The sequence below is a fragment of the Podarcis liolepis genome (genome assembly GCF_965112155.1).
Source record: "Podarcis liolepis genome assembly, chromosome: 2".
Taxonomy (NCBI): Eukaryota; Metazoa; Chordata; class Lepidosauria; order Squamata; family Lacertidae; genus Podarcis; species Podarcis liolepis.
The window spans coordinates 17,286,221-17,308,065 of NC_139555.1; the positions used below are offsets into that span (position 1 = coordinate 17,286,221).

The 21,845-nt window shown below is 46.0% G+C and overlaps 1 protein-coding gene across 3 annotated transcripts in view; it reads right to left on the minus strand.

Moving 5' to 3' along the window:
- The window catches only part of CA10 (carbonic anhydrase 10), a 339,679-nt gene that overhangs the window by 58,974 nt on the left and 258,860 nt on the right, over positions 1 to 21,845 (minus strand). For all 3 annotated transcript variants that reach the window (XM_083490417.1, XM_083490418.1, XM_083490419.1), the window contains exon 5: positions 13,371 to 13,556. In XM_083490417.1, coding sequence (XP_083346543.1) covers positions 13,371 to 13,556 — 186 coding nt within the window. The remainder of the gene's footprint in view (positions 1 to 13,370; positions 13,557 to 21,845) is intronic.

A 21,845-nucleotide genomic window follows, 5' to 3' on the forward strand; every position in this document is an offset into this window, starting at 1 on the left:
GGTGAGGAAATTATTAAGGACCCCATCCCTTCTCTTTTCTCTATTCAAAAAGAGGCAATTCATTAAAACAAAACAAAAATGCACATTTGCATGTAACCTGCGTTTGGCGCTTTTAAATGCCATTCTAATAGCAACTTATAAAATGTTACTGGGCAGAGGTGGAGTTATTTGGTGAAATGCTGGAAATTGGATTACTGTCTCTCACTTTATTTTCTTAATCAAAATAGCCCCCCCCCCGATTTGTCATTTATTTTTCTACTGGAGGTGCTGCAGAAGTCTGTAAATTCTAGGCTTGGAATATGAACTCCCAACAGATCATAGTGCTGGCAAGGGTGAACCTAATGCCCTTGAGTTCTTTTGTGGTTCAGAGTTTAATCTGAGCTGGAGAAGAATTCCTCCCTTCCAACCCTGCCCTCACTTACCTCACTGTGGTGATGGCTCCAGCAGCTGAGGTGAAGTGGAAGGTTTTAGTCCAGGGGTCAGCAAACTTTTTCAGGAGGGGGCTGGTCCACTTCCCCTCAGACCTTGTGGGGGGCCGGACCCACCCTCTCCCAAAAGCACCCCTGTCCTGAAAGGACCCCCCTCTCCTGAAAGGACCCCCCACTGCCGCCACTCATGCTGCCGCTGCCTCGTCTTCAGCAAACATCGGTGACGTCCTCTGGCCTGGGCGACAGAGGCAGCCTCCACGTTGACGCTGCTTCCTCCTGCTCAGTTCTTTCCACTCGGCCGCTTCCTCTGGCTCCTCCACCTCTGGGTGCCACCCCTTCCTTCCAACTGAGGTGGCTGAGCAGGACAAAGCGGCCGAGCAGGAAGAGCTCAGCAGGAGGGAGCGGTGGTGGTGGTGTGGAGGCCGCACCAGCGTCACCGTCCGCCCAGAGGCGTCCACGGCTTCTGATTGGCTGCAGGAGCTTCCTGCAGCCAATTAGAAGCCGTGTTGTGTTGTGGAAGTCAGTCCCTGCATGGTGAGGTCTCCACACTGCGCTGGTTTAGCGCGGGGACTGACTGAGCGTGCAGCAGGGTCCGCAAGGTTCGCAGGCCGGATTGGCGAGCCTGGCGGGCCACATCCAGCCCTCGGGCCTTAGTTTGCCGACCCCTGTCTTAGTCCCTTCCTCCCAACCTTCCTGGCATATGAAGCATTGCTAGAATGCCTGCATGAAGCCCTGAGAAATGTGGTTTTCCTAAGGCTTTCTGCACATGCTGCTCCACACACTAGGGAAAAGGGGACAAGCAGTGACAGCAAGCGCAAGAGATCAAGGTCTCCTTCACCACTGGAATACCCACAAGCGAGGCATTAGGAGGAAGGAGTGAGAAGACAATATGAAGCTGCAGCCACCAGGAAATTGCTCCCATGGGGGCTCATTTAAAGTGAATTTGTAACACTCTGAGGAAAGGGGTCCCTCTATCCACTTTTTAAACTAACTGCTGGGCCCAGTCCTAATTGGGCCTGATGGAGCTTATTCATCTCTTATTTACCGTGTGTATTCTACAATCAGGGGATAAAGAAGCATGGCAATAGCAAATGCTTTGGTGGAAGCCCCCAGTGCTGCGTAGAATTCTTTCACACAGAAGCCTCATCCAAGTGACATGACTCCCACTTGGAATCCTGGCCCACATAAGGCAAACTAATCTCACGGCAGGTATCCGTTACTGTAAATTTGCAAAAGGGACATGAATTGTGCCTTGTTCCCTTCATTGCAACTTAAACCAGGAAAGGATTACTAAGATAATGTGTCTGAAACTTTTGGCTAACTTAGGGACATTCCCTAATGTATCTACATTAGTGATGTATGGAAGTGAAAGCTGGACCATAAAGAAGGCTGATGGCCGAAGAACTGATGCTTTTGAATTATGGTGCTGGAGGAGACTCTTGAGAGTCCCACGGACTGCAAGAAGATCAAACGTCTCCATTCTGAAGGAAATCAGCCCTGAGTGCTCACTGGAAGGACAGATCCTGAAGCTGAGGCTCCAATACTTTGGCCACCTCATGAGAAGAGAAGACTCCCTGGAAAAGACCCTGATGTTGGGAAAGATTGAGGGCACAAGGAGAAGGGGATGACAGAGGACGAGATGGTTGGACAGTGTTCTCGAAGCTACCAACATGAGTTTGACCAAACTGCGGGAGGCAGTGGAAGACAGAAGTGCCTGCCGTGCTCTGGTCCATGGGGTCACGAAGAGTTGGACACAACTAAACAACTAAACAACAACAGGGACATTCCATCTAAATGCTAAGTATTATTTTCTGCCTTTTTGTAATCTAAATTTCATGGTGTCATGTGGCACTTACTGGCCTCCTCATGATCCTTGCACTGTCAAGACGGGCTCAGAGGAGTTTACTGCTAGTACATCACAGTGAGAAGTGACAGATAAATGTGCTGAGAATGAAAGGCAACTGACCCCACAGGTCACCTATATACAATTCTAGATCTTCTCCAGTCTGAACAATTTATTGTGAGGACTTGTTCTGGAACCACTCTGCTGAACTATACAATGCAATGCTGCACACTCCCTGATCTAACTTTCCAACACTGTGTCACTGCCTGTTACTGAATGACAGAGGGGAAAGACAGTGGAGAGTTTGGTGTGCTGCAGGTGCAATGGCGGAACCAATCTGAAACACCTCAAACTGACCTGTACCCTGCCAATTACAGTGGTACCTAGGGTTACAAACACTTCGGGTTACAGACTCCACTAACCCGGAAGTAGTACCTCGGGTTAAGAACTTTGCCCCAGGATGAGAACAGAAATCGGGTGGTGGTGGTGTGGCGGCAACAGCGGGAGGCCCCATTAGCTAAAGTGGTACCTCAGGTTAAGAATGGTTTCAGGTTAAGAACGGACCTCCAGAACGAATTAAGTTCGTAACCAGAGGTACCACTGTATTATTATTATTATTATTATTATTATTATTATTATTATTATTATTTTGCCCAATATACATTCTCTTCACAAAACAATTTCCCCTAGTATAATACATTTTTGTATATTATTTCTTAATATATGCACACTTTAACCCAGCACATGCATTTGTGTACACATCACTTGGCTGGAGAACTGCATAAAAAAATTAGAGGAAAGTGTGAATTCTGAAGAAGGGCCACGTTTCGGTTTACTTATTGTTTCAGAACGTGCAAATTAGGTAGATGCATGTTTAAACATCTTCCTTCATCCCTAGCAGGCTTCAGGATAAATATCTGGCAGGCTAGTGCTCTACTAGATGTTAACAACAGGATGCTCATGCTTGGGAATATTTCCTGAAGCTTGGAAACCCTAATCACGGAAGACATTTGTAGGAAGAATCAAGTGAAACTTGCCTTTTCATTTTGCTACAACTGAAAGTCTGAGCCTTTCCCAGTTTCATCCGCTTTCCCATAAAATGCATGCTTAGCCCCGCAATATGAAACATAAATCTTTCCCCGAAAGGCACTCGCTTCAATTTTTTTACTTGCTATTTCAAGTGAGTAGAAATAAGGATGTCTGTGTCATGAATCCTGAATATACGTGGCACAGAATTGATTCGTGTCCACAGGAGCTCGGATATCCTATAACTCTATTTGCATAATGAAATCTACATAGAGAATCCAATGTTTTTTCTTCTCAACTAGCACTGTGACAAGAGCAATATTACAGGGAAGACCCTGGGCTCTACGATGACACTCATCACATAACTGTAAAACCAGGGCTAATAAAGAAGATGTACAACTGCAGTCTAAAGGAAAAGGGGAAGGCAGACGAGAACTCAGTCAGTGAGGTAGAGAACTACTTCTGTGTCTGAAGGGGTTCAGGAAACCCTCGATGCCACATGATGGACCCAGTGACTTGAATGGGGCCAATTTCTGAAAAGGTAAAGGTAAAGGGACCCCTGACCATTAGGTCCAGTTGTGACTGACTCTGGGGTTGCGGCGCTCATCTCACTTGATTGGCCGAGGGAGCCGGCGTACAGCTTCCGGGTCATGTGGCCAGCATGACTAACCCACTTCTGGCAAACCAGAGCAGCGCACGGAAAGCCATTTACCTTCCCACCAGAGCAGTACCTATTTATCTACTTGCACTGTGACATGCTTTTGAACTGCTAGGTTGGCAGGAGCAGGGACCAAGCAACGGGAGTTCACCCCGTTGCAGGGATTTGAACCGCCGACCCTCTGATTGGCAAGTCCTAGGCTCTGTGGTTTAACCCACAGCGCCATCTACGTCCCTTTTAATTTCTGAAAAGGGCATGCCAAAATGGGAGCCCTGCTGCCTCAGATGATCAAAGCCCATATGAGGACCAATCCTCAAAATACCTTGCAAATGCAAGCATACCTCCATGGGATGCAGGTGGCACTGTGGTCTAAACCACTGAGCCTCTTGGGCTTCCTGATCAGAAGGTCGGAGGTTCAAATCCCCGTGACAGAGTGAGCTCCCATTGCTCTGTCCCAGCTCCTGCCAACCTAGCAGTTCGAAAGCATGCCAGCGGAAGTAGATAAATAGGTACCACTGCGGCAGGAAGGTAAATGCTCTGTCCAGGGGTACTTTACCTTTTTTTAAAAAAACTTTTTCTTCTTTCCACTGTTGGTTATCCTGCCCCCACCACCCAACTTTAAAGGGCGAGGGGAAAAAAAAGGAAAAAGCTTACTACAGTGGTACCTCAGGTTAAGAACTTAATTCGTTCTGGAGGTCTGTTCTTAACCTGAAACTGTTCTTAACCTGAAGCACCACTTTAGCTAATGAGGCCTTCTGCTGCCACCGCGCCGCTGGAGCACGATTTCTGTTCTCACTCTGAAGCAAAGTTCTTAACCCGAGGTAATATTTCTGGGTCAGTGGAGTCTGTAACCTGAAGCGTATGTAACCCAAGGTACCACTGTATTGTGAAAGAAGGGAAAGCAGTGGGAAGGAGTCCAGTGGGCAAATGGGGTGATGACAAGGAACCCTAACCACACTGCGGATTACACAATTCGAAATGAGAGTTCTGAGCGTCCTTCAGACCAAAACAGCCCCCCCCCCCATTTGCCAATCCCTTTGCTGGTGGTAAATTGGGAGGCAGTTGTTTCAGGGGCTCTGATTCAATACCCTCCCCCATGTTGCAGGGGAGGGGCTTGGGTGCAAGTTTCTAAACAAGGATTATATCAGCAGGTCACGGAGATTTGTAAATAGAGGTGCATTTGTCTTTTAAGCTGATATTACGAAACTCAGTCCTACAGCTCGGTCTAACAAGGAAGTACGAAGAGCAACAGTTACAGTGTCCAACAGTCTGCTCTAACCAGTGATATTTTGGTTGGCATTTTGAAACTGCTATCACTTTCCATTCTCCTAGACTTTGGGCTGGTTCATTAACTGCGGTTTGTTCCACCCATTTTTAACCTTCTAAAACTGACGGGTCGTTGTTCTGTCCCTGCACGCTTTACATATATATTCGCACTTGCCATAACTGACAATAACTCTTAATGGAAGATAAAAATCAAGTAAATTGAGTTCAACACAGTAATTAGTTCATATTTGCATCTGCAGCCTTTTTTTAATTACCTGTCAACAGATTAACAATTAAAGTTGTATAATATGGAGATTGGCTTTGTTTTAGACAAAGGAGTTTATAGAGATGTCAAGGCAAAGATTCTGAAGAAACTAGTCTGCTGTTGCTTGCACACTTCTTCTTCTTCTTCTTCTTCTTCTTCTTCTTCTTCTTCTCCTTCTCCTTCTCCTTCTCCTTCTCCTTCTCCTCCTCCTCCTCCTCCTCCTCCTCCTCCTCTTCTTCTAAACCTATGTTGCTCCCTACACTGAAAACAGCTGCCCCATCCCATTTCCCCCCCTCCTCTCTTTCAAATCCTACCTCTGAACCCATGAGTGGAGTATTTGCAGGAACAAGCTTCCATTGCGTGGACAGGCGGAGTCCCCAGATCCTGCACGGTCCCCCCGTCATGTGGAATAACGACTCAAGACAACGTGCTATGGGATTAAATTGGCCACAACTTTATTAAATTTCAAATGTGGGTAGACCTTGGCTCAGGCATTGTGCGTTCTCCCTCCCCGGTCCCCAGCCGGGGACCTAGGGAGCATCAGGGTTATCCAGTGTGTGTGGGGGGGATGGGCCGGCTCTGGAGAACATATGTTCAAGCAGAGATGGCTGCCCCCGTAACGCCGCCGCCGCAGGAGAGAGCAATGACGACCTTTCGGTGTACGGCCAAAGCCTCCCTTCAGAAAACCCCTTTAACGGGGAACCCTGGTATCGCCGCCGCAATAGGAAGATGGACAAAAGGATTCCGCCCAAGGCCTGATACCGCCAAAGTTGTGACGTTTTGCTACGGGAAAGGCGAAACCTGCCAATGCAGGGAAATTCCTTTCCGGCCCTTTAACAGCGACCTTAACGTAGCAGCGCCCGCATACCTGTGAAGAAAAGTTAACCTGCAAAACCTGTGAAGAAAAGTTAACCTGCAAAATAAGACCTTAACTGAGGGTGGGTAGGGTGGGAGAAGCTCTGGAGCCAAGTGAGGATTCCCAGGTAAGATCCTCCCTCTATTGTGTGGGCAGGTAATCCCTCCTCTACCTGGCCTGGTCTCCTTGGCAACGCTTCCCCCAGGTGGGATTGGACAACTGACTGAGGTAGGCGGAGACCTCCAGGTATCCCACCTGAGGGAAGGCAAAGCCAAGCCTATGCTGTTGGGGCCGCTCCAGATCTAGGGGCTACACGCGTCCACGCAAAGGGCGTCATTCGGGGAGCGGTCATTCTTTACCTATTCCCACAGGCATCCAGCTTTTCCTAAGCTTATACACATTCTGCATTTGTCCATTGCTGACTCCAGCTTGTTAATTTGGGCAGATTCAGAGCTGAATGCTCTCTAAAGTCAAGTCCTTGTAAGATGAATGTATACAAAATGGATTCGGGTTTTTCATTTATATAAAAGATTCCCGCAATTGAGGACTGCTTTATGAACTGAGATATCCTCTACACAAGTAATTTTCTCAAGCAATCAAATACTTCAGATATCTTTTCCCAAGATCATATTCATTCACCTTTTCTCTCTTTGAATTTTTTCATCTTGTAGATTCAAAAGATGGGTGCACAGGAAGCAGTTTGTTAGCACTGCACCAGAGATGAATGCTCTTATCGCACAGATACATATTCCATTTGGTCACCCAACTACTCTGCTTAAGCAAGGATACTTTTAGGGGCAAAAGAAGAGGCTGATCGACAGGTAAACTAGCATGATTTCAAATGTTCAATTAAGGTTAACTCAGTTCACTGTGCTTATTAACTAATTCACTTGCTAATTTATATAAATGTCTTCAAATGTAGCTATCTACTACATTTATTGTGCAACCCCAGGAGTGTCCATTCAGAAGTAAGTCCGACAGAGCACCATGGGGCTTATTCCATGTGAGTGTGTACAGCATTGCAGTCTTAAATGCATTGTACATGAACAGATGTATGTTGTTGTTGTTTGTTGTTGTTTAGTTGTTTAGTCGTGTCCGACACTTTGTAACCCCATGGACCAGAGCACGCCAGGCACTTCTGTCTTCCACTGCCTCCCGCAGTTTGGTTAAACTCATGCTGGTAGCTTCGAGAACACTGTCCAACCATCTCGTCCTCTGTCGTCCCCTTCTCCTTCTGCCCTCCATCTTTCGCAACATCAGGGTCTCTTCTCATGAGGTGGAAAAAGTATTGGAGCCTCAGCTTCAGGATCTGTCCTTCCAGTGAGCACTCAGGGCTGATTTCCTTAAGAATGGATAGGTTTGATCTTCTTGCAGTCCATGGGACTCTCAAGAGTCTCCTCCAGCACCATAATTCAAAAGCATCCATTCTTCGGCGATCAGCCTTCTTTTTGGTCCAGCTCTCACTTCCATACATCACTGCTGGGAAAACCATAGCTTTAACTATACGGACCTTTGTTGGCAAGGTGATGTCTCTGCTTCTTAAGATGCTGTCTAGGTTTGTCATTGCTTTTCTCCCAAGAAGCAGGCGTCTTTTAATTTCATGGCTGCTGTCACCATCTGCAGTGATCATGGAGCCCAAGAAAGTAAAATCTCTCACTGCCTCCATTTCTTCCCCTTCTATTTGCCAGGAGATGATGGGCCCAGTGGCCATGATCACAGATGTATGTAAATGGATGCTAATTTAAGCTCGCCTATTGCCTGATGCTGAAGTTACAGTCAACATGATAGTCATGGATGGGAATCAGCTAGCCAAGAAATGGATTTCCTGCACTTCACAATCAATCTATGCTGATGGAGCACAAGAACTTCATTTGATGGTCCACCTTGGTTAGCATGTTGACTAGGACTCTTAGACTTTGGGTCAGTCCTGATCCTGTGTCAAGGAGCTGTCAAGGAGCCAGGTCATCCACAGGCACACACACAGAAGGCATGGAATACAATTAGTTTTGTTTTGTTTTTTAGCAGAAATAAAAAACACAGCAATGTCCCCTGGTCAGTCTTAACTCAATGGAGGCATTGCTGAAACTAAGCTCTAGGCATGCCCTCTGGACCTGTCTGGTGCACTGCTCAGCAACGTGCAGGGCCCTTCTGGAGCAAGGGGTAAGAGGGGAAGGAGAGTCAGCAGGACTGAGACTGTCTGCATGCATGCTGTGACTCACAGCTTCTAATCCTGTCCTGGATGACCCTCCTTCTCCTGACCCCCCTTGATAATTCAAGTCTTCTGCTCCTATTGGCTCCCAGCTCTCTTCTCTTCTGCTGATTGCTCCTCAGTGTCCCATCACCAGGCTCCGGGCCCTAAGACGTCATCTTCAGAGCCCTCCCTGGGGGACTCTTGGGCTGGTGGCTCCCAGTTCTCCTCCTTATCCAACCAGGCCCTGATATCCTCTCCAATGGTTGTGTGTGCATCTTAAACACATGGTGAACATCATGCCCTGCTACTGCAGAGTTTGAAGACCAGATGCCAGGATGAATGAGAAGGTAGGATAGGGATGCCGGCAAAATGGTTTGGTTGGCCATTGCTTGTATCTGTTATTTGATGCATTGGAGCCATACATTTAATACATACAGCACCATCTTGGAAGCACCACTGCAACCACCAAAGGAGTAGATATAAGAGACAGATTTAAAGGTTAACACATTTTGGACAGCTTTACTGTCCCATAAAGTCATCTTTTTTATTTTTTTTACCATCCTTCATTTGCTTCCTAAAATATCACAGCTACCTCTTGATTTGCATTTTATCTCTCTAGCTATTTAATACATTGCCATGTTGACTTACATTGCTGAATTTGAGCATTCATTTGTAGTCCACAGAGGTTTTGCTATACTGCCCTTACATTAGGCATATGTTCCCTCTTCTGGCTCTTTCCTCCAAGGCTCAATTTTCTATGTTAATAAGCTTATCTTTGAGCTCAAATACTTAAGACTGACCTGTGTCATTTCCCATTGAAAAGCTCCAGAATGTAATGCAGATAGCCTGTGGCAAATTGCAGTTCTGAAATTCAGCAGGAAGAATGCTGAAATCCATTCAACGCCCCCCTTCCAAATGCAAGGCATCAATTGTAGGATTGGGAAAAACAAACTCCAAGAGTTTATGATATAGTTTCCCTCTTGGTTACAGTACTTAGTGTTAACTATAGTGTTGAATTCTGGGTAGCTAGAAGCCTATCTATTAAGCATTTAAAATCAAGCAGGAATTTACCCACAATTAAGAGGACATTAATTAGGATTTTCCCCCCAGACCAATGTTGTGGTTGAATTAATTGTGACCCCCCCCTCACCTCCCTGAGAGGATGACTTCTTTTATTCATGCTCAGCAATATATTCCTGGCAAAGTACACCAGGCTTTTAACCCAGGAGCGGGTGGTATTTGAATATGCAACACAGACTTAAAGCACGTGAGTCCCCATCTCTCCTTTAAAAAGATGAATGCTAAATTCAGCAAATATGTTCACTGAGTTGTATCCATCAAACACATCCTCCCTCTCCCCCTCCATTTGTTCTAGCCCTCCCTCCACCGAGCAGATCAGGGCATGGGGGTGTGTGTGTGTTGGGTGCATGGGGAGAGCAACCCCATTGTGCAACCACAAGTCCTTGCACTAATGGTAGGGCTTTGGGGGGGGGGGTCAACCATAGCGTGTGAAATCAGCACACGGGTGTCAGAAGTTCGAGTTGTACGTAATTTCATGAAAATACTGTTTCTTGACTTTGTCAGGCAGTCACCTACTTTTGGAAAACAAAGACAATGATTGCCATCCATTTTAGTAACACAATTTGACAAGGCTGCAATTAATCTACTGCTCTTTACATATCTGTTGTTCTGCGATGCCAATGAAAACGGCAGGCGTTAATTGACTTATCACTACTTGGTGATAGATGGCATAGGCTGCAGAGCGGCTATTCATCTTCAGCAGAATAAACTCCAGCATCGCTAGAACCTTTTGGTGCGTCAGAAAGAATAACAACAGGATATTGAAAGAGCCTTTTGTACATATTTGTAAGAGGATGTACGTCTCTTATTACCATATTTGTTTGTGCTCTCAGGCACATCCTATTGGGATCGGCTCATGATCATATACTGGGGTCCAGCAGACCTTAAACCAGGAACCGACCGCTTTATATTTTTTTTGCTGAGGAATTTCCTGCTCACCAAAGCATTCCCTGACCACTGATATCGGCTGAGGTATTTTGCTGGTCACTGTGGGGTTCAGCAAACCGGAATACTGCATTTTTAAAATATTGTTTTATGATGTTTATGATCCATTACATTACCCTGAACCCTTCTTTGAAATTCTTCTAGATCATGGTATATGAATGAATGAGTGAATGAACAACTACATTCCCGGTTTCTCCTGATGCATGAAACCAACATCCTAAAAGCATTAGAAACAGGCTGGGGTCTCTCATCTAAACAATACATTTGACCTCACCCACTGATTTCTCCTAGCCCCTGATGACCCCTGGCTGGCTGTAAAATCTCATAAAGATCTCCTCCTTCCTGCTTATTGGAATCATCCATCTTGATTGTCTCAGCAGACTCCCCCCTCCAAGGTCATCTGACTCACTGCTTCTTCTCTGTACTCAATCCACTAAAGTCCATACTGAGTCTGGAACTTGACCACTGCCCTGAACTGCCCCATGTGGTGATCACACAGAGTCCCCGGACGTTTCACAGTCTATTGATCCCTGTGCCACCACTTTATTTCTCGCTGCCACCACCCAGGCCCTACCTGGTGCAATACTGAGTCCAGTCAGGGTTAAATGGGAACATAAACTTCTGTTTATTTATTGCAGATTAACAAGCATGTCGTTTCATAAATGGCATCGGTCAGTTACAATAATGGGGTGCCTATCCAGACCTATAACTTCCGCTACCTGCTCTCACTCACTAAACCACCTCTCAGATATTTACTTGTCTTCCTAGCCCCTAACTGTTCCTGACTCAGCTTATTTCGCTACACTAACTCAACCTCCCCACAGACTCTACCCCAATTCACTCCAACTCCAACCAACCACCCAACTCCCAACGAACTCCTCCCTTTGCCCCTCCCAGAGCTGGTTTTATAGTCCCTCTGACTCCACCCCTGGGTAACCTGTTTAACTATTTTACCTCCAGCACTCTCATATGTTAACGTCACACCCCACAAAGCAGCAATGCTGCTGTTGTTGGGATGGCAGCACCACAACACCACATCCCTCTGTTGACTATGCCTGATGCACCCTCCTCCAAACCCTCTGAGTACAAATCTTCCAGCATTATGATAGGCCTGTTTGACTTAATGGCTGGCTGGACTTCTGTTCTAGCATGACCTTCCATCTGATGGTTTGCTGGGTCCCATACTAAATATGGGCAGATGCCAGCCTCCTCTCCTGTTCCTCTTTGGGTTGGACCGGATTCCTGACAAGACTGCCCAGAGCTCTGATGCAGACTGAAAGCTTCACTGAAACAAGTAAGATAAGCATACAAATCCCGTTCATTTCTCTGAGGCAAGAGATTATCTTGATTGATTTCATTACGGGTCCTTCTTTGCTTGTGAAGAACAAACAAACAAAAACCACCCTGAGAGCCTATAGATAGACCTATTAAAATGCCTAGAAACTATTGTGTTTCCCGCTGTAAAATGGTAAGACCTCTGAAATTAGAAAGGCATTTGACTCTACAGCAATGACTCTTTGTCTTCCACCCCAGTGTCCTGTCTTTAGGTAAGTCTTCCACATCAACATGTCTGCTCAGGAATGCTCTGCTGTGTCCTGCAGAGGAATCTGGGGTATATTCAAGGGCACAGCTGAAGCCTATTGGGTGCATTCTCAACTAACACTGGGTGATGGCGAGAACCAGTAGCTGTGGATTGGAGAGAGACAGGGGCGGAGGAAGGGGGATTGGTGGGGGCGGTCCACGCTGGGTGACATCACTGAGGGGGGTGACATTCAACTCACTGCCTACCCTGAGCCACCGGGGGAAGGGGCGGAGCTGCGCCACTTTGCTGGGGGCCTTCCCCCTTTGTTTTGACAGCTCAGGGGAGGCTTGGGAGTCATGGGCAGGTGGCGTGCCATTGTCCTCCGTTCCCAGGCTGCTTCCTGGGGAGGGGGGAAGAAGAAGAAGAAGAAGGAGAAGAAGAAGAAGAAGAAGAAGAAGAAGAAGAGTAGTAGTAATAGTAGTAGTAGTAGTAGTAGTAGTTTGGATTTGATATCCCGCTTTATCACTACCCAAAGGAGTCTCCAAGCGGCTAACATTCTCCTTTCCCTTCCTCCCCCACAACAAACACTCTGTGAGGTGAGTGAGGCTGAGAGACTTCAGAGAAGTGTGACTAGCCCAAAGTCACCCAGCAGCTGCATGTGGAAGAGCGGGGAAGCGAACCTGGTTCACCAGATTACGAGTCCACCACTCTTAACCCCTACACCACACTGGAAGCCTCCCTCGAGCTGTCAAAAGGAAGAGGGAAGGGAGGTAGGCTGCTGGCAAAGCAGCATGGCTCCCTCCTCCTGCCCAGGAAGCAGCCCGCCATGGGTGGCTCGCTCCACCCCCAATGGGTGGCTTGCTCTGCCCCCATGGGCAGCTTGCCCCTGAGACGCTCGCTCTGCCCCATGGCCCCTGCCCCCGGGTGCACAGCATATGCGCCGCTCCGGGTGCCAGAGCAGGTAGCTCTGCTTCTGCAGAGAGATATTGGTTGTGGTTGGCAAGCTGTCTTGCTGGGGAGTTGGCCCACCACACCCCCATTGCTGATCTTCTCTTTGAGTAACCCCTGATAAGCTTCCAGGGAACACAGTTTGAAAGCAACAGGCCCGCCTCTGTACACCCTTTAACTATTTCTTTCTGTGGTTTTGAGTTGCATAAAAACAATATGGTTTTTATATTTCGCAAAGTGCAGAAATCCTGTGCTGAGGATAGAAACATGAGCAAGTCAGCTCCCCAGGGATCTTAAAAAATAAATAAAATTCTATGCAGAGCTTAAAGCATATTGACATACCTCTCCAGAGAAAGCTTGTCCATTCAGAAGGTGTTCTGATCCCTGACTGTCTTCACTTCCAAAATGTAACCGGATCTCTTCCAATCGGTGGCTGTATGTCATGGGTCCTCCAGAGATGTTGACCAAATGTTCTTTGTCCAGTCGTAGAGAAACATGCCTCCCTGTGTTATACATTGTCCCACTGACCTAAACAAAATGGAAGTGGGGAAGAAAAAGCATGAACTTTGCAAGTCTTGGCTTGCTTCAAGGTTGAAATTTATTTAGTTTTGGTTTCTGTTTGTTTTTACTTTTAACTGTCTCCTGTTGATCTAGATAAAAAGGCTGTGAGGAAATTCACAAACCCATAAGGGCTTCATTTCCCTGCTTTGAGCATTACATTATATATTGAATTATTTTAATAAGTATACATATTTCATGCAAAATATGTAAGATATATACACACACTTTAGCCGGAAGTGTGTGAGGAACACAATAAATGCGATTAGTGTGCTTCTAAATAAGTAGGAGTTTGAAAGTATCCTTTATACGAGACTTGAATAATGACTTCATTACCGGATTTTGGGCCCGAGAAAGGGGAATATTTCATTGGAAGGATTAATTATTTACATTGCATTTAAACATATCAAAGATTCAACTCATTTATTCTCACTGAAAAATTTATAAAAAAACAATTGGCTAAAAGCAGAGTAGACTAGCTTTGCAAATATACAGATTCAAAAACATGTGGTAACCTTACATCCTCCTTGCCATCACTGAGGGCAACACTTCTGTCCCCAGAAGTCAGTTGCTAGTGGGCGGGCAGAGTCACTATACTAACTTCCTGGAAGTACACTAGCTTTCCAGGAGTGGGAGGGAGATCACTATGGTGAAAACGCATTGTTTCGGCCAGTGCATTTTCTGCTTTGTCCCTCTTTACCCTCCCAGTAAGCAAGAGTGACCCATCTAACCGGAAGCTAGTGTAGTAGCTGGGCTCCTTCTGGCAAGCCACACCTATCTGTTCCACGACAGTTGCTACAACATAGATGGTTCACATCTTTTCCTCCAACTCATCTAATTCAGAGACAAATCTCTACTAACTATTACAATCCCCATCTTGGTTGGAAGTTCTGCATTTAAAGGAAATAGTCAGCAATGTATAGAGAACATGATGACCGTGTACATATGCAATAGACAATTTTTTTATAGAATTCCTTCAAACCATAACAAGTCCAAAATGAAATCTTTAGTCTCAAAGTCTCTGAAAATCTTTAAATGACTACATGAGCACCGTTCCACAGCATTTGATATTTTCATTTACATATATTCATTCGAAATAAGATGGGTTTATGAAGCAATTCTATATCCTCCCACCACGCTGACAAAGAATTCTACGAAACAGTAGTCAATATCCGGAATTACTGTTCAGTGTTGGACATCATATTGGCTGAATACACAAAGCTTCACATCTTGTCTTTCATTGTACAAAGTCTGGTACCTCGCTTCATTTAAAGATTTTCAGAGACTTTGAGACTAAAGATTTCATTTTGGACTTGTTATTGTTTGAAAGAATTCTATAAAAGATTGTCTATTGCATATGTACATGGTCATCATGTTGCCTGGGCATTGCTGACGCTCTCTTTGCAACACAGGGGTTTGTTTGTTTACTTATTTAAAGAAAATATGCCAGTTCCTTTCTTCATGTTTCTGTTTGTGGTTCATAGCCACTGGGTTTCACTCTCGGATCACTGACGTACCTGGGCATTTTGCACTATATTATTTCCATCCATTCACTATTACATTTATATTGCATCATTCCTCCAAAGAACCCCAGTTCTCACCTCCCAGTTCCATCCTCACAACCACCACGTGAGACAGGTGAGGCTGAGAGTGTATGGCCGAGTGTATTGCTCAGTGAGCTACATAGCAGTGAGGGATTTGAACCCTAGTCTCCCAGGTCCCAATCTGACACTCCAACTGCTCCGACACACTGAGAATTATGTTCACACCCAGCAGTGGCGTAGCGTGGGTTGTCAGCACCTGGGGCAAGGCAAGTAATTTGCGCCCCCTAACCCGTGGATTTTAGCACTCGAGTGCGAGCGCGCCCCCCCAGATGTTGTGCCCGGCCCCCCTGCACCCCCCACGCTACGCCACTGGGGCTGGGGGCAAGCGAAGGAGCCAAGGACCCCTCCCAAAGGCTCAGCAGGAATTTATTAAATTTATTATTTGCGGAGCCCTCGCGGGCCGAGGCAGCTAAAGCCCCCTCCCCTCGGGCGCCTCCCCGCCCCCTCCTCTCCTTGGGCTGTAGGTGGAGCTCCAGATGCGGGCTTGGCAAACGCCTCTCCTCCTCCCGGCCGGGTCCGGGGGCTTCCAGCCGTGCTCCGTCCTCCCCCCCCCGCGACTGAGACTTGCGCTGAGAGCCGGAGCCAGCGGCGCCCCCTTCTGCCAGGAGACCCTCGCCCGCCCGCCGGCTTCCTCTCGGAGGGTTTTGGGGAGCGCAGGGCGTGGCGAGGCCCCTCGGAGCTCTCCTCCCTCCCAGTCGGCAGAAGCAGCCACCGCCTGTGGCTGGGCTGAGGGGATGGCGGTGGCGGCGGGGTGCGGATGCTGCCCGTGCCCAGCCAGGCGTCGGTGGCGTCGTTAGTGCTGCTGCAGCGTCTGCTCCTCCTGCGAGCAGTGAGTGGAGCGCAGCCGCAGCAGCGGCGGGGTGCGCGCGCGTGCTAGAGCGCAAGGCTGGCGGTGGCGGCGGGGAGCCCGGCGGAGGAACTTGTCCCTTCCCTCTGGACTCGCGCTCCCCCAGATGTTGCGCCCGGTGCGGCCGGCACCCCTGGCACCCCCCACGCTACGCCACTGACACCCAGATGATATTAGCAGAGCAGGGAAGAAACACAATTTCCTGCCTTTCACAAGCTACAGTTCCAAAACACACTGGTAGCAGTGGGAGGCTAAAGTAACAAACAGTGTGGAGTGTCTTGATCGAGACCACCATTGCATAAATAGATTTATTGTTCAACTATGAAGGAAATCAATGCATTTTAAAAAATAAAATAAAAAGATGCATGTTTTTACTGATGCCACTGTAAAGGCAAAGAAGGACAATCTGCCCTTCCCATCACCTTGCTCAATCTTCATTGGGATGAATGGGGCCTGCCCAAGAAGACAACAGTACTCCTAAAATTGAAATGACTGCTCCAGCAAGTCACCCTCCCTTGGGCCTCAAATCCAGCATATTGTGATTTCTTGCTGGCTACCTGAAAAAGTTGAGAGCAGGAAGAGCACAAAACCTAAAAACTCACAGATCCACTCTACATCTACCTTGTTTTTGGATGAACTTGCTGTCATTAGTCCCTTTCTTTATGGAAAAATAAAATTTTGCAGAAGATCTTTTATGACCCACCCCATCCCTGCTGATTTCCCAGTCAATAAAACCAGGGTGTTGCCTGTATGTTTGTTTGCTGACAATCAGACCAAAGACTCTGAGACTGAAAGGAAAAAATGAAATTGCATCTAAAAAGTATAATAAAAACAGTGCTCCTATATAGCACCCATTCATGCCACTAAGACGCATGCTGGAGACTTTTCTTCCTAGTGGATTGTACAATTCCTTCTTGCTCGAGTTCAAGGTAATAATCATTTTTCTTCTCAGCAGTTGTTAGGAAAATAAAAATAATAAATCACCAGGCTGGATACAAACAGTACATTTAAATTATGCTAATTTGTATTAAATAGCGGGAACTATAGCATGGCATGCTTTGTTGAGCTTTAATTTGAAAGGAGTGTCTTGACAATTACATATGATACCCTATAGTTAGTACATCACGCACCATAATCATTAACCGTGCTGCTGTGTCATTTTACCCGTAATAGCAATTACTGTGCTCAAAGGTCTTGTTCTGTTGTTGCTCATTCCCTTGTAAGAAAAAAAAAGTTGCATTATAGAGATGCTGTGATAGAAGTTAAGGTTGGCCATCCAGAGTTCTGCATCATCATATCGACACAGGTACTTTACACCCTGTTTCTAATTTCAAAGGAAGAGTGTGAAAAGTTTCTATTTGTCACATAAAGTCATTTATTAATGCCTGGAGGGGGGGGGGGGACCCCACAAGTTGAGGAGCTTTGTGCTTGCCCTCTAGTTTATTACCTTGATATCTGCATGTGTAGTAAACAAATATCAGATTTGCTTTAATATTTCAATGAGGGCTTGCTTCACTGAATCCGAGCTCTAAAACGCTGAGCAACCGAGCACCCCTCATTGGTTGAAAAGGCAGTTTGCTATTCTGAAACGGCACATTGCTAAATGTTTAATTCACTTCTGAATGCTCTTGAAATATATTCAAAAACCCATTACTTACTCAGCTGGGTGCAAAACTTAAATTAGGCTACCCTTGCTTTCTTTTTTAAAAAATGGTTCAATCGGAGTACTAACACAAACCTAATATCTCTCTATGGATTATAAGGGAGAGCTAGCAAAATACACAAAAGAGTACTCTAAGTGTAGCTCTCTTGACCAGCTACACTCTGGGGCAATTTAGGAAGTATTCCTAAGACATCCAGGCAGCAATCTGCATCAGTACTCTTTTCCACTTGCCCCATGGAAACTTGCTTTTGCCTGATCAGTCTGCTTGGCTTGCTAGCCTGTCCTAGCTAAAGAGCTACAACTCTGTTCGACTGACTGCTGATCTCAGCTTGCTTCGCTAGAGTCCCTGGAACATCATACTGCAAGGACTGACAGGTGTGTTTCATAAGTTTCAGTTTACATGGGTTTTCTCTGGACTTTGTTCCTGGGACAAAGTTCTCAGCACCAGCTGTAGGTTCTAGAGGGCCCTTGAGCAAGATGACCTCAGTGGGTTCCACTCCCTGAACTGCCCTTCCTGATGCAGGAGGTATGGAAAGATAGACCTGGGTGTGTCATCCACATGCTGAAGACACCTCACCCCAAAACTCCTGATCACATCTCCCAGTGGCTTCATACAGATGTTAAGCAGCATTGGTGGGAGGCAGGACAGAATGGACTTGTGCAAAATGCAACAGGCTAATTCTCATGGTGCCAGGAAATAGCTGTCCCTATCTGCTACTATCTGAAAGTAGGAATGGAACCACCATGAAATTGGTGGTGCCACCCCACGTCTTGGAGTCAGCCCAGGAGACTACTGTGTCAATGGCATCAACAGCAACAGAAGTCAAGGAGAATGAGCAGAGTTGCCCCCCTGCTATCTCTTTAACAACAAATGTCATCAATCATGGCAACCAAGGCAGTTTTTGTACCATGAAGGCAGAGATCAGTCCAAAAGCTCAGTTTCCTCCAAGCATGCTTAAAAATGGACTGCAACTGCAAGGATAGAGAAGCGTTCTCCAACTTGGTGCCCCCCAGATGTTTTTGATTATAACTCCCATCAGCTTCAGCCAACATGGGCAATGGTCAGGGATGATGGAAACTTTAGTCCGACAACTTCTACCAAATTGGAAAAAGCTAGTGTACAAGCTTCCATTGTGGTCCAGCCTTGACCAATTTGCTCCCCTTCTTTTGATTGCTAAGGCTGCTGCAACTAACTTACAGGCTTCAAACAGTACATATGCAGTTGAACTGGAGGGTGAGCCTGGTAACAGCCTCAAAACTATAAGTACCCATTGAGTAAGACGGAAAGTACATATATAAAGTACCATTAACATAGCATTTTCATTGGCCATGGTAAGCCTTCATAAGGTTGACTTAGCCTGCAAAATATATTATGTAACACAATGAAGCAGACACTGATATTACATTGAGGTCTATTTTAGTGTAGGATGATTTCTGGGCAAAGGCCTAGAGTAGCCTTTCCCAGCCTTGGATCCCCAGATGTTGTTGGACTACAACTCCCATTGTCCCTGACCATTGGCCTTGCTGGCTAGGGATGATGGGAGTTGGAGTTCAGTAATATCTGGGACCATCACCTCCTGGCAAATAGAAGGGGAAGAAATGGAGGCAGTGAGAGATTTTACTTTCTTGGGCTCCATGATCACTGTAGATGGTGACAGCAGCCACGAAATGAAAAGACGCCTGCTTCTTGGGAGAAAAGCAATGACAAACCTAGACAGCATCTTAAAAAGTAGAGACATCACCTTGCTGACAAATTGATGCTTTTGAATTATGGTGCTGGAGGAGGCTCTTGAGAGTCCCATGGACTGCAAGAAGATCAAACCTATCCATTCTTAAGGAAATCAGCCCTGAGTGCTCACTGGAAGGACAGATCCTGAAGCTGAGGCTCCAATACTTTGGCCACCTCATGAGAAGAGAAGACTCCCTGGAAAAGACCCTGATGTTGGGAAAGATTGAGGGCACAAGGAGAAGGGGACAACAGAGGACGAGATGGTTGGATAGTGTTCTTGAAGCTACCAGCTTTAGTTTGACCAAACTGCAGGAGGCAGTGGAAGACAGAAGTGCCTGGCGTGCTCTGGTCCATGGGGTCACGAAGAGTCGGACACAACTAAACAACAACAGCAACAATATCTGGGAACTCAAGGTTGCAAAAAGCTGGCCAACAGTAAATCATGTGGGGTTTTAAATCATACAGGGAGTGTCCACAAGTAGAGAAGTTTGCTCTTATACTCATGGAGGACTGTAAAGACAGGAGAAGTGATGTGCTGGACTTGGCCTACCAGTGTCACCCTGAAATGAATACCTGAATAGAACTTCTAAATATTCTTAAAACATTGACTCCCAAGCTATATTTTTTAGGTCTTGAGCCTCCAATCACCAGCCATACATGGAAAGCCACCTGATACAACTGCCTGTTTGGATTCTTGTTGAGTTTTATTCAGCATTCTGTGTTGCTCAAATGCGTCTCTAATACAAATGTCAAGGTCTACCATTGCTGTGCATACAATAGAGTTCTTCATTCACAATAAAATCCTTTGTCTACGGATAAAAATTGCGCAGGGAACAAACTAGGGTACAAAATAAATCTGCGTCCTTTAGAAGGCTAAGCTCTTTCTGCATTTCAAGACACAGAACATGGCTCTCAAGGCAGTGGCATGACAAAAGGGAACAAATACAGGACAAATGTAGGTTGTGCAATCTGCATGGCATGGATTGTGCTTTTGGCTCAGGATAAAAAGGTACTTGCTTTTTTGTGTGTGCCCAACTTGGTGCATTTCCAGTTTCAGCCAACCAGAGAGCACAGGGAGCTGCCAAATGGATGCACCCCAATTTTCATTATGCAGAACCTTTCTCTTCCCCTCCAATGTACACCTGTGTTCTTTCAGAAGATGACACACATACCATCATTGATGTACTGCCACTGTCTCTTATGCAATGGCCAATGCAGTTGGTTGAGTGACTGTTAAGATCATCCTGTGGCATGGGCATGTTGTGTAGCACTGACTAAAGTTGTGGCCTTTTCATCTGACTGGAGTAAAAAAGGTAAAGGATTCCTGGACGGTTAAGTCCAGTCAAAGGCCAAGGGAGACGGCCTTTGTCTGCAGACAGCTTTTTGGGTCATGTGATCAGCATGACTAAACTACTTCTGAGCAACAGGAAACCGTGATGGAAACCAGACCACACAGAAATGCTGTTTACCTTCCCACCACAGTGGTACCTATTTATCTATTTGCATTGGTGTGCTTTCGAATTGCTAGGTTGGCAGGAGCTGGAACAGAGCAACGGGAGCTCACCCCATTGTGCGGATTCGAACTGCCAGCCTTCTGATCAGCAAGCCCAGTAGGCTCAGTGGTTTAGACCACAGTGCCACCCATGCCCCATCTGGAGTAGTACGGTATCAGCAGAAGTATAGGTAATCCAGTACACTTATGCTGCTGCTGAGCCACACAATGCTCCTATTGTGACTCTCTTATGCTCTGTTTCTTATTAAAAGAAAACAAAAGAGTGGCATGGCCAAATTGGAAAGGTGGAAAAACGCTCAACATCTGAAATCACTTGATGTGCAGAACTGCTTATTCAAGTTGGCATCTGTCGTGACCACGTAAGCAGTGCTGAGCTTGTTTTTATTGACATGGCACGAAGTAGCCAAGTTAATCATGACCCAAGCTATGAAATGTTGGATTTCAAATGTAAGTTTAGAGAGGATTTGGAGAACCTAGCTCCTCAAATGGCTCTGTCAGCCTTGGTGAAATAATCTGAGGACTAGGCAAAAGTGATAAATATATGTATTACTCTTCATTGGATAATGTCATAAGCAATTATAATTTTGGAGAGAAAATCCTGAGAAGAGGAAGGCAAGGCCTGAAATGACTGGAGAAAAGTGCACAGCATTATTTTATTTTTTTAAAAAAGGATTCCAGGCAAGCAATCTTCCTGCTAATAAAAACTGCATCCTGAAAGCATCTAGTTGGGGACAGAGCAATAGTGTCCACCAGTGCTTTCTTTCTACTCTCAGTTTGACTCAAGAAAATCACCATTTTATAGTTCAAAACAGGAAAAATAAATACAGCAAATGGACATTTACAGTACATGCATTACACTGGGAAAGGAAATGAAAACGCTATTGGAGGTGGAGCAACAAAACT